Here is a 13187-nt window from a genome sequence, read left to right as displayed (position 1 = left end):
TGGTGACGGCATCACCGTATGCCAAGGGCCTGTCTCAGGCAGCTGCTGGTGCCACTTAGGTGCCACACATTCGGATGGTGGCCCAGTTCCTCCCCAGAGAGGCTCAGTTAAGATCTGTGTATCTCCCCCATAAGTAACTCCAAACCCACGTGTGACCTGACCCGGTGCCCTATACCAGGTGGCTCGGGTGAGCATGTACCAGCCAAGCCTGATGACTTTGAAACAAAGCTGGCTGGCTGGTTAGAACTTCGGGTCTCCCTCTGCCCGGGGCACTGCACCATGGGGGCGCTGCTGCAGCAGGCCTGGCTGGCACATCAGGTGTGCGCGCACCTGGCAGCGAGGACTGTGGGCTCTTGTTATAACCCGGGGTGCCGACGAGCGCTGTGGGAGCAGAGTGCTCCGCCTGAGCCCGCCCCTTCTCCAGGTACGAGACGAGTGGCATCGGCGAGGCGCGGGTAAAGGAAGTGCTCCTGGACGAGGATGACGACCTGTGGATCGCGCTGCGCCACAAGCACATCGCGGAGGTGTCCCAGTAAGCGCCCCGTCCGCCGCCGTCCCGGCTGCTCCTCCCTCTTCCCCACTGCTGCCGGTGACGGTGCACTCCAGCTCCCGCGGGTGATCGGGCTGCCAGCGCAGAGGTGGCCACCTGCCACCCGGTAATGGGAACGCCTCCTGTTCTCTGGGCCTCGTGGGTCTCTGTGAAGGCGGCCTGTGGGATTCTGGGAGGGCTTTTGTAGCTCTCTCAGCACAGTGCTTTATAAACATCAAATGTTTAAAACCAGCTCATCCCAGTGGAGATCGGACGCCACTCTGACGGCGCACCCTTCGTTCACAGGGCTGGCATGCAGTCTCCCCTTCACCTGCAGCTTCTCAGCAGAGCTGCTGTCTACATACTGACCTGCCCTTGGCTCCGAAAACTGTCCTAATATTTAAACATTGTTATAAGGCCTGTAAACTGTAAATATCAATTCTGCTTTAAAACACACACACACACACACACACACACACATTGTGCTACCTCAAGTTTGTAATATCCTCAGAAAATTCACAAGAACAAGTGAAAAAGTAATATAGCCTTGGATAGTTCTGTGATTTAGAGACGTGGTCGCTACGTCAAGTAGAAATTATCTGGGGGCCAGCAGGTGATTATGTGCTGGACTCTCACATGGCCAACTGCAGTTCAAGCCTGGACCTGGTGGCTTGAAAATCATGTGGAGGACCAGCAATTGGCTTAATGGCTATGTCGCTGGACTCCCATGTAGTCAACCGCAGTTCAAGTCCTGGACCTGGTGGCTTAAATTCACGCCAGGCGCATGTGCATGTGTGCCCAAGATCCCGAGAGGAGAATGGAGGAGAAGGGATTGCGGGGTGGCCTCCCCCCACGGGGTGATTTCTCTCTTCTGTCTCTCTGGCAAGCGCATGTGCCCTATATCAAAAATCTCTCCAAAAAAAAAAATAAAATCACACCGAGTGTGTGTGCATACATGCCCAAGATCCTGAGAGGAGAGTGGAGGAGAAAGATTGTGTCCATACCCCTGGGGGGTGATTTCTCACCTTCCCTCTTTCTCTCCTGTGAGAATACATGCCAAATGGCAAAAACCTAAGAAAAAAAGTATACTTTTAATAAACTGACCCATATTTCCAGTAATTAAATTTATTTGTGAATTAAATATGTACTTTCTTATACTGATATGTACCATATATATCTGATTTTATATATTTTATGAACATAAATTGTGCATGTTTCTTTATGGATATTCAAACACAAATCTGAAAGGTGTGAGGAAAGATAAACATAAATAGATGTCCGTGGGGCCAGCAGGTGGCATGGTGGTTAAGGGTGCCGGATTCCCACATGGCCAACCACGATTCGAGTCCTGGACCTGGCAGCTGACTTTCTCACGTTCTCTCTCTCTTGTGTGTACTCGCTCTCTTTCTCTCTCTCACTTTGTCTCTCTCTGGTCAAATAAAAAGAAAAAAGTAAATAAATAAATAAAGTTAAATAAAATTATTCTTTTTAAAAAAGTAGATGTCTTGGGAACCAGCTGTTAGCGTAATGGCTGTGTCGCTGGACTCCCACGTAGTCGACTGTGGTTCGGTCCCGGACCCGGTGGCTTAAAACTCACGCCGGGCGCGTGTGCATGCGTGCCCAAGATCCCGAGAGGAGAATGGAGGAGAAGGGATTGTGGCGTGACCATCCCCTCTGGGGGGTGATTTCTCGCTTTCTGTCTCTATTTTTTTTTTCTGGGGAGCGAACGCGCCCTTTAATAAAAAACCCTAAAAAAAAAAAAAAAAAAAAAAAAAGTAGATGTCTTGGGCCAGCAGGTGGCGAGGTGGTTAGGAGCGCTGGATTCCCACATGGTCGACTGCAGTTTGAGTCCTGGACCTGGAGGCTTGCTTTCTCGCTTTCCCTTTTTCTCTCTCTGCCTCTCTTTGGTCAAAAATTAAAAAAATAATAATAAAATAAAATAAGAACAAGAAATGGAATAAAATAAATAAATAAATATTTTTAAAAAGTTCTCCTAATAAGATAAATAAGCATAAAAAGATATCCTAATATTTTCTTCTTTCTTCCCCTTGAATCATCTGTTATACCTATTCTGGATACTACTTGTTTAGAGTATTAATTTGAAAACGGACATGTCTTGGGACTAGCAGGTGGCATGGTGGTTAAGGCATGTACTCCCACATGGCTAACCTCGGTTCAAGTCCCAGACCTAGTGGCTCAAAAATAATGGTGGGAGCATGTGTGTGTATGTCTGCCCAAAATCCCAGAAGGAGAAGGGACTACAGCGTGGCCATCCCACCTGTGGGGTTATTTCTCACTTTCCCCCTCACTGTCTCTGGCAAGCACACATGCTCTATGGCAAAAACCTTAAAAAAAGAAAAGAAAAATGACTGGTTTCTTTTCTCCTAGAAAATCACATCAGATGCATACCTTATAGGCAGGAGAAGTCTCTACGTGTTCCTAAAGGAAGACTGCATGACTTCTGTAGCGTCTGTAGAGGCACCTGGTGTTGCTCTGAAACTTACCTGCCTCCTCTCTCTTCCAGGGAAGTTACCCGGTCTCTGAAAGACTTTTCTTCTAGCAAGAGAATGAATACTGGAGAGAAGGTACACTCACGTGTTCTAATGCTCTAGAATTTAATCCCTGCTTCCTCCCTCGGAGCAGAGAAGGTGCCTTTGCAATATGACTAGTGAATTAAGGACGTTGTATTTATATTTCTCTCCTCACTTAATATCATTTTGTCTTATTTTTACATCCAAGATTCAGATCTGGGGGACCAGCAGTTAGCATAATGGCTATGTTGCTAGACTCTCATGTAGCCGACCGTAGTTCGAGTCCCAGACCCGGTGGCTTAAACTCACACCAGGCGCGTGTGCATGTGTGCCCATGATCCTGAGAGGAGAATGGAAGAGAAGGGATTGTGGTGTGGCCATCCCCCCTGGGGGGTGATTTCTTGCTTTCTGTCTTTATGTCTCTCTCTGTCTTTCTGGCGAGCACATGCGCCCTATAGCAAAAAAAATTAAATTAAATTAAAAAGTCCCTCTCAAAACAAAACAAAACAAAAAAGATTCAGATCTGGAGCTCCCATCTTTTGACATTTATAGAGAGCTGCTTTCTGTTACTCTGAGGATTAATATTTACTGTTTGGTATCATGATACATTTTAAACCAGAAAAATGGTAGCATTCAGGGCCAGCTCTTACACCCCATGGGTTAAAGGAGCTGGACCCCATGGTTCACATCCAAGCCCCTGTTGAGATTTGGAGCACACACATGTGAGAAACAGAGCAGGCACGTATGTGTGCCCCAAATCCCAACAGGATGGAGACATGGAGGAGAAGGGGTGGCAGTGTGATCACACCTGTTGAAGTCGCTCTCTCCCTCTCCATATTCTCTGTCTCTCTTCTGACAGCATATGTGACCTCTGACAATTGTTTTTTTTTTTAAAGAAGAAAAGAGAAGAGATTTAAAATTCATAACCTGACTTACCTGGGCTCTCCTTACCTTGTTGGAGGTGGCCTGCCCATCTTAGTCAGGACATGGATTTCCCAAAAGGCAGCTCTGGTTGTGTTACTCCTTCACTTAAAACCATCTAGCCACTTCTGGTTCCCCTTAGAATGGAGCCACCTCTGCCCACCCCACCATGGGCATGGCTTCCAGAGGCCCAGTGGTCAGGCCCACGGGTTCTCTCTGGCCTCCTTTCTGCTTCCCTCCTGCTTGCTCTGCCTCCTACCAGCCACGCCAGAGTTCTCTCGCTCTGGGCCTTGCTGCTCTGCAGCTTCATTGTCTCCTCAAGTGACCTTCCCGGCCCTCTCCCTGGGCGAGGCGGCCTTTTGTTCTTTTGTCCCTGTTTTGCCAGCCTACTAGTGCCTGGTGTGTAGGAGTAAATAAATACATTTTTGTTGGATAGATTAGTGGGATTAGGCGGGCCACACAGTCGGAAGTAAACAGACCAGTCTCGCTGGTTGGATGTAGATTCCAGTCTTCTCTAACAGTATCACTGCTTTTTTTTTTTTTTTTTTTTTTTTTTTTTTTTTTTTTTTTTTTTTTTTTTTTTTTTTTTTTTTTTTTTTTTTTTTTTTTTTTTTTTTTTTTTTTTTTTTTTTTTTTTTTTTTTTTTTTTTTTTTTTTTTTTTTTTTTTTTTTTTTTTTTTTTTTTTTTTTTTTTTTTTTTTTTTTTTTTTTTTTTTTTTTTTTTTTTTTTTTTTTATCTATATATCACAGCCTTTCTGCTGGAATACATTGCAAACTCAAGTCCAGGACGGTTGAACTGAGTATATAGAAAAGCAATTATAGAAGAAAAATCTTTTTGTGTGTGGGAAGAATTAAGGCTCACAGTAACTTTCTAGTCCAATAAACATAGGAGTAAGCGCAGCTGCTAGACTTCCTTGTTCAGTTCTCTGCCTAGAAGGTAATCATGGTATTTGGATCAATCATGTTTGAGCCAGAGGCCTAGAAATCTCAGCATGTGCTCTTGTGTTTAAAGGTTCATTTCAAGCGTTGTGGAGCATGCACCTGGGGAGTCTAGTGGCAGTTGCTGTCCTGCCCTGCACTCACCAGCCTAGCAAACCTTCCTTATGAAGGTCAGGTGACATCATCCGCTTTCGTTTCCCATACAGACCACCATGAGGGACCTGTCACAGATGCTGAAGAAGATGCCCCAGTACCAGAAAGAGCTGAGCAAGGTATGGTAAGGCCGAGAGGTCCTTGTGAGTTGAGTGTGAACAGCTGAGAAAGAGCCTTCTCCAAACCCTGTGCTTTAATTGACTCATTAAAATCTACAGATTTTTAGTCACCTTCGGTTTTTAATTTGAAAAGAAATGAAAGGTTGGTTCAGGCAGCTTGTTTCCTGCCACTTTCTCTGCACCTCTTTGTTTTCTGTACCCTGTCCGTCCCCTGCTATTGTGAGAGGCTCAGTTCCTCACACCTGGGCCTCTCCACAGGGCTGCCTAGTCCTCACGGCACAGCCGTTGGCTTCCCCTTGACCTGAGAAGTAACGGTGCCTTTTATTTCCTGATCTTGGATGTCCCTCTCCAGCCCTTCCTCCACTCTGTTAGAACCAGTTGCTAAATCCAGCCCACGCTCAAGGAGAGGAATTAAGCTCCCCCCGGGAGGAGGTGCATCAAAGAATTCGTGGAGGCATTGCAAAACCATCATACCACCCCACCTTCCTGAAGGACTTTCCTTCCTCTTGACTCTTAGCATGTACTTTGCCTCCCTCCTGTCGTGGAGCACATCCTACTGTGTGCTGTTTGTGCATGTCTCATCTCCTTCACGAGGGTGGAGACCCAGTGCCTTCTGCAGCATTTTGTATGTGGTAGGTGCTCAGTGGCCGCCACACGGATGTGACTTGTTCTGTGACCACAGGCTCTCTGTGTTCCTTCCTAGTACTCCACCCACCTGCACCTTGCTGAGGACTGCATGAAGCATTACCAGGGCACCGTCGACAAGCTCTGCCGGGTGGAGCAGGTAGGGCCTTTTCCTCCTCTGTGCCGCGGCAAGTCTTCTGCCGTCCCATGTACCCAGCCGAGTCTTAACGTCTGACCTTGAACATCCTGCAGAACCCTAGGAAATAGACGGGAGGCCTGCTAGATCGCATTGTCTCGACTCTCGGAGCCAGTGTGGTTCCACTCTCCATGGTAGGGACTGGACTGGTCTGGAATGCTGTGGCATTTGGATTTTGCATGCTTTGCTCTTTCCAAGGGCTCTGTTTTCCCTGGAATGGCTGGGGAAAGCTGTTCGGGGTTCTGAGCCCTGCACTGTCAGGGCAGGCTGGATTTTCTGTTCCGAGTGTGTTTTCCTGCTGCTGCGGCCAGACCCGCATTGGAGACCTAGAGGCTGACAGCAGGGAGTGCAGTGACAGGCCGACGTCTCACAGCCTCACCGATCACACCGGGGGTACAGGAGGAGTCTGGGGTTCGAGCTCTGTCTCCCACCCAGATTATCTGGCGTGTCAATTTGTCTATGCGTTATTTTCCTCACCTGTAAAAGGGAGAGCGCAGTGCTCACATTTGTCAGGGCCGTTGTGAGGAGTCACTGGTAAATCCTGGCTCATGCTTCAAACGTGATCACGTGACTGAACTGTGGGTCAACTTCTAAGGGAAGAGAGCATGTTAAAGACTCTGAAATTTTAGCTGAAAGTCCCTTTTCACAGGAAAAAAAAATTCAGGTTCTTGGTGTGAAGCAAAGATTTCATCTTCTGGTTTGTTGTGACAGGCTCAGCTTGCTTTGTAAGCCCTGTCCTACACCACTGAGTATTTCATGAGAGGACTGGCCCTGCGAAGAGCCATTGGTTTCAGGCGATCTTACAAACACAAGGTGCATTTTTCAGAACAACTTGATCATGCAGAAAATAGGTTATCAGTGAGTGTGCAGTTTGGAATTGATTTTTGGAAATTAAAAAATTTTAAGATTGCCCAGAAGTATTGTTAAACTAGTGAAATTTAAATTTAGCCGGACTTCAGGTCCTGCTGCACAGACGTCTGGGCTGGTGTAGGACCAAGAGGCCAAAGGGCCAAAGAGAAGCAGCCCACCCTCCTTAGACTCTGGAAGGAGACCGTGAACTCGATCAAAATTTGCATGGACTCCTGGGATCGCGAGAGAAATCAGGCGTCCCCTAGAGCTAAGAGGAAACTGTGGCTGCGGTCTCTGAGAGCGAGGCCGCGTGGTCATGGCCTGCCGAGGCTAACGCGTTTGCTCTGGTCTGTTGAGAGTGGGTCTGAGTCTCGTCTGGGTCTTTCATCTCCAGTTCATTTCCCAGCCCTTCTCTCCTTCCTCATCTCCCAGGGCCTGGGTTTGCAGGTTTCAAAGCCCCTTTTTCTTTCCTCTCCTCACCCTTGAAAAATTATAGAAAGGTTTAAAACAGAGGTTAAAACCCCGGAGCAGGTAAAACTCTGAAAGCATGTCCTTTAATACCAGGGGAAGCAGAGTGGAAAACATTGGCCACACAGAGACACTTTCAAATACCAGAGCTTTTCATGGGAGAGAAGTGCATTCCTCTGAGCCTTTCAGGCCACCCAGGAGGGCCTGGTAACTCTAGGAGACCGACCAAGATTGAGTCCTTACCTGTGGAATTGGCATGGGTACCCTGGCACTCGCCTGCAGCAAACCGGCTGTCAATTAAGACAGCAAATGACTGAGGTTTCTGCCTTGGCAAGTCGAGCTCCGGTTTCCGTGCATTCTCAGCAGTGCCGTAGGGGCGTGTTGACTGCACTCAGGGATCGCCATGCCTCGTGAGAGGAGGATTACCCGTTTGAGGCCTTCCCCAACCCAGTGCTCACCGCAGACGTTAGGGGTCACGGATTTTCGAAGAGCTGCCATCCTCCAGACTATCTCCAGAAATGGGGCCAACAGGGTGTGTTGTCTGTAGGACCTGGCGATGGGCACGGATGCCGAGGGGGAGAAGATCAAGGACCCCATGCGAGCCATCGTCCCCATTCTGCTGGACGCGAACGTCAGCACGTATGACAAAATCCGCATCATCCTGCTCTACATTTTCCTGAAGAATGGTAGGAACGGATAGGGATTTACGAAAATGGTAGGAGGGTATGGGCCGTTCTTGGGGAAAATGAGGCAGCAGAGCGAGAAGGCAAAGCAGAACAGTCTTACAGGCGTGGAGTGGGGCGGGCAAGGAGACCCTGGGGGCTCTTCGTGTTCTAGGAAGGGCACGTAGTCAGAGCAGTTGTGACCAGAGGCTGCAATTCCCTGGGACTTCCAGAGCTCAGAAGTGGTGAGGAACATATGGAAGAGGACAGGCTGGGAGAGACGGAGAGCTGCCTGGCCAGTTTACTGCAGCTGTGCCCACAGATATTAACTCGTATCACACTCAGAGCCTCGGCCTTTACAGAGCGGGCTTTTCCCACCTCGTCGGCACCCAGAAGTGTCCATCGTGCAAAAGACGAGTAATGAGACTCTTGCTCGATTGGACTCCAGAGTGGGCGGAGGTGAGCAGGGATTGCTGAGAAGCAGGGACAGGAAATGTAGACTGAGACGGGGCTGACAGTGACCACGCAGGACACGGTGACTGGAGCGAAAGCAATCTTTCGTTTGCTCTCGCCGTCTAGTGAAGTTGATGCAGTGGGCAGTTAATTCCCGCTAACCCTGAGGAGGGGGACATCCAGCCCACCGGGTTGGCCCTGCCTCTGTGTGGGGGTGCGTGGCTGTACGCTGTGGTGATCGCGTGTCTCGTCTCTCAGGCATCACTGAGGAAAACCTGAACAAGCTGATCCAGCACGCCCAGATCCCCCCGGAGGACAGCGAGATCATCACCAACATGGCTCACCTCGGCGTGCCCATTGTCACGGACGTAAGGGGCGGCGGGGGGCAGCAGGCGTGTCTCTGCTTCTGCTCGGCTTATGGCATCTCATGATACACGCGTATACCCACACTCAACCACACTCAAAGCAGAGGGATAGGAACCAGCAGTTAGCATAATGGCTATGTCGCTGGACTCCCATGTAGTCAACCGTGGTTCGCGTCCTGGACCCGGTGGCTTAAAACTCACGCCAGGCACGTGTGTGTGCGTGCCTAAGATCCCGAGAGGAGAATGGAGGAGAAGGGATTGTGGCGTGGCCATCCCCCCTGGGGGGTGATGACTCCCTTTCTGTTTGTCTCTCTCTGTGTGTCTGGCGGGCACATGCGCCCTATAGCAAAAACCTCTTCAAAAAAAAAAAAAAAGCAGAGGGGTAAAGGTGTAAAGGTGTAGGAACGTGGAGGTCTAAGTTCGGGAACCCAGACCGCACATTGAGGAGTTGCGCGGTTGTTAAAGTGAGCTGTGTCTCTGAGCCAGACCCAAACAGAAGCCACCCAATTCCCTCCGTCACATCTTGCGGTCAGCCTGGCTCTCCCTGTGGATGCCCCACACTCAGTCTCTTCTGTGAGGATGCGAGCACGGCGTTAATGAATCCAGCAGTCCGGCCCCCTCTGGGTCTCTGACTTGGTGTTGATTCAGAACCTGCAGGACAGGCTGTGAGGGAGGCCCAGTCTCCACAGCGTGTTCTAGAACAGTTGGGTGGGGTATTGAAAGGGGTTCGCACGCTGCTACAGACGCCCTCGGGAGAGTCCCCCGCGTGCCTCCTTTCTCCAGCAGTCAGTCACAGAACATGAATGTCGCTAGGGTCGCAGGCGTACTCCCTCCGGAATCTCAAAGTCAGAAGCTTTGTTCCGTTGCCACCGGCCGTACTGTGGCTGGCAGTAGTGGGTAAGGAGCTGGGCTCCCACATGGCCTTCTGCAGTTTGAGTCCTGCCACTTGCTCTCAAACTTTCTCTCTTTCTCTGGTGAGCCCATGTCCCCTATAGCAAATTAAAAATAATGATAATAAATAAATAAAATTAAATTAATTTTAAAAACACAGTATGACTATATGTAAATAACACAGAATTTACATTGTATTCGGTGCTGTAAACTGGAGATGATTTAAAGTGTATAGGAAGATGTGTATAGGTTATATGCAAAATACTCTGCCATTTTTTTAAAGACTCATTTACTTAATTTAATTTTTATTATTATTATTATTTTCCAGTTTGCTACAGGTCATGTGCATTCATCAGAGAGAGAGAGAGAGAGAAGGAAAGTGAGAAAGCCAGCCTCCAGTCCGGGACTCAGACTGCGGTCAGCCATGTGGGAGTCCAGCACCTTAACCGCCGCACCGCCTGCCGTCCCTTCTGCCACTTTCTTTTAAGTAGAATTATTTTATTTTATTTATCATTATTATTACCTTTTAATTTGCTACAAGACATTTGCGTTCACCAGAGAGACAGGCGGTGGCGGGCAGTGAGAAAGCAAGCTGCCAGGTCCAGGACTTGAACCACAGTCAACCATGTCCAGCGTCTTAACTACTGTGACACCTGCTAGCCCAACTGACTCTGCCTTTTGTTTGTTTGTTTTAATTTGTTTATTTCTTCTGTTGGGACACCCCCAACAGGTCTTCATGCCTCAGTCCTCCCCCAGCCTCAGCCAAGCCCGGATTACAGGCATATGCATGCCTGGTGTGTACAAGTAGACCTTGGGACATGGACCCAGATCTTCTCATGGGGCTTAAGCACTGCAGAGCACTGCACGACTGCTGCATGACTGCAGTTGGCCACTGCCTTGTTGCATATAATGCACTTGAGCATCCGAGGGTTTTGTTATCCTCAAGAGATTCCCCATGGATACCCGGGCTGCCAAGGGACAACAGTAGATAGATATCAAAGCACACATTGTACACTGCAGATATTTACAGTTACTATTTGGCAATTAAAATGAAAATAAAACTTAAATAAACAAATAAATAAATAAAAATGGTACTTAACTGTTTGACCCACATTTGCCATTAAAGACTATAAAGAAACAGAGAGGAGGCCGGCAGGTGGCATGGTGGTTAAGGTGCTGGACTCCCACGTGGCCAACCGCAGTTTGAGCCTGGATCTGGCAGCTTGCTTTCTCTCTCTCTCTCTCTCTCTCTCTCTCTCTCTCCCTCCCTCCTCTCGTCAAATTACAATGATGATGATGATGAATAAAGTTAAATAAAATAATTTTTTGGGGGGGGAGAGGTTTTTGCTATAGGATGTGTGCACTCACCAGAAAGAGAGACAGAAAGTTAGAAATCACCCCCCGGGGGGATGGTCACGCCACAATCCCTTCTCCTCCATTCTCCTCTCGGGATCTTGGGCACACATGCACATGCGCCTGGCATGAGTTTAAGCTACCGGGTCTGAGACTCAAACCGCGGTTGACTGCATGGAAGTCGAGCAACGTAGTGATTATGCCAACTGCTGGTCCCAGATAATTATTTTTTAAACACTCAGAAGGTTCCCTAAAAGGTGCACAGTTGGCGTTCCTGCAGAGAAAACCTCCCCCACTGATTCCTCTTTGCCAGTCCTGACTCTGAAGAGTCCTTAGGTGAATTCCCAGAGGCCAGCAGAAGTCACCTGGGGCCCTGGTGGCCCTGCCTCAGAGACCAACCTATGTGTGTTTGCCCCCAGTCCACGCTGCGGCGCCGGAGCAAGCCGGAGCGGAAGGAGCGTATCAGCGAGCAGACCTACCAGCTCTCCCGGTGGACCCCGATCATCAAGGACATCATGGAGGTCAGTGTGGCAGGTGTGCTCAGAGGTTGCCTCACGGGCTTCTCAGTGGACTGCCCCGGCACTTCCAGCTTCGCCTGCTCCGGGCTGGCCGGGACACCTTGTATCTTCCTCCTGTGAGGATTTGTACTCAGTGTCCAAGGCCCACGGCCGTCAGGACATGCCTGGTTCTGAGGTTTATGGAGAGTTAAGATCTGCCAGATGCCAATCTCCAAGACGCATTTGCTCGTTGCTTGTGTCTTGGAGGGTTTAGTCCCACATTATAGAGACCCCTTGACAGTCCCTCCCTTTACCGCATGTCAAGCACTGTAGGGGTCAGATGCTAACCTGTGCATAACCCATCAGGGACACTCCTTAGCTGTATGTGCAGCTCCGTGTTGGGGGTCTGCTCTGCTTCCTGTGCTCTGGCAGAGGTGTTTGACTGCGTTGGCCGTGAGGGAGTGCCATGGCGCTGCTCCCACCTGTCTTTGCAGCGGGAGCAAACCCTGCACAGCACCCGGGATCTTTAGGGTTGGACTTGGAGGTAACCCACTCGACCTCCTCCCTTGATGGGCAAACAGAACTGGAGTTAAAGAATGAGGGGCCCAGCCCACGACCCTTTAGTTAATCCAGAGCACCCCAGGTGTTCCTACGGAATTGTACATTAAAATAAATACAGTTTACGTTGAGTGAGTCCGCTTCCTATTTTAAAACCCACAAACCAGGATGGGTGCTCTGGAAACCAGTTACATTCCTTCGCTTGGTGGAAGGAAGCCAACTCCTCTGTCTCATCCCTGCCTTTGTTCTCTGTCTTCTCGTCCTCCTCCGCCTCCTGTTCCCCTCGGGAGACATGTGTAGGCCTCACGGGGAAGCCGTGGATGCTGAGAGTAGGTTCTAGGCAGCAGGAGGTAGATAGCGGGAATCCACCCACAAGACCATTAGGTCCTTGAAAAGTGAGGCTATCGGGGCTGTCTCTGGCCGGAGAGACTGCTTGTACCTGGTTTCTGCTGGGCTGATGACAAGTGTCAGGAACCCAGGGACGCAATGCAACATTTAAAACACATGGATTGCAAAAACTTTTTTCATGTGGAAGACACACAAGAAATACAAATGCTTTTGTTTTGTCCCGCAAACTTCTCTCAGTGTGACAGCCAGTCTCAGAACACCCAGTCATTGTGAGCGCCGCGCTAAGCCGCCTGGCAGCAGGGAAGGGAGCTCGGCTATTGCAAACCTGGCCACATTGCTCACTGACTAACTTGTCCTTTGAATCATCCACCTTGGTCCCTTTGGAATGATCGTCACCTTTGCAGACAGATGGCAGGCCGTTTCAAACCTCTGTCCCTTTCCTTTCCAGGACACTATTGAGGACAAACTTGACACCAAGCACTACCCTTACATCTCCACCCGCTCCTCTGCCTCCTTCAGCACCACTGCTGTCAGGTAGGTGGGACTCCCCGAGTAGACCAGGGAGAGCAGGCGTCCCTGACCAGGGATCAGCATCATCCCTGGCTGATGTCAGCTACGTGGCAGTCCTGCTGGGAGGGATGCAGCCCCTCTGCTGCAACATCCCGGAGCTTCCTCAGAAATGCAGACACACTTTTGTGCTTGCTTGTCTCTTCGACTGAAATGATCTGTCT

The 13187-nt window shown here is 49.3% G+C and overlaps 1 protein-coding gene across 3 annotated transcripts in view; it reads left to right on the top strand.

Moving 5' to 3' along the window:
* Positions 1-13187, top strand: part of STXBP1 (syntaxin binding protein 1) — a 74317-nt gene that overhangs the window by 50005 nt on the left and 11125 nt on the right. For all 3 annotated transcript variants that reach the window (XM_027774036.1, XM_006154081.3, XM_014590013.2), the window contains exons 10-17: positions 425-532; positions 3054-3114; positions 5127-5192; positions 5896-5976; positions 7877-8015; positions 8703-8812; positions 11473-11574; positions 12905-12990. In XM_027774036.1, coding sequence (XP_027629837.1) covers positions 425-532; positions 3054-3114; positions 5127-5192; positions 5896-5976; positions 7877-8015; positions 8703-8812; positions 11473-11574; positions 12905-12990 — 753 coding nt within the window. The remainder of the gene's footprint in view (positions 1-424; positions 533-3053; positions 3115-5126; positions 5193-5895; positions 5977-7876; positions 8016-8702; positions 8813-11472; positions 11575-12904; positions 12991-13187) is intronic.

The sequence above is a fragment of the Tupaia chinensis genome, unplaced genomic scaffold, assembly GCF_000334495.1.
Source record: "Tupaia chinensis unplaced genomic scaffold, TupChi_1.0 Scaffold000394_1, whole genome shotgun sequence".
In the NCBI taxonomy this organism is placed as follows: domain Eukaryota; kingdom Metazoa; phylum Chordata; class Mammalia; order Scandentia; family Tupaiidae; genus Tupaia; species Tupaia belangeri.
Note: the sequence above shows the minus strand (reverse complement) of the source record. Positions and strands in the feature narration are given on the sequence as shown.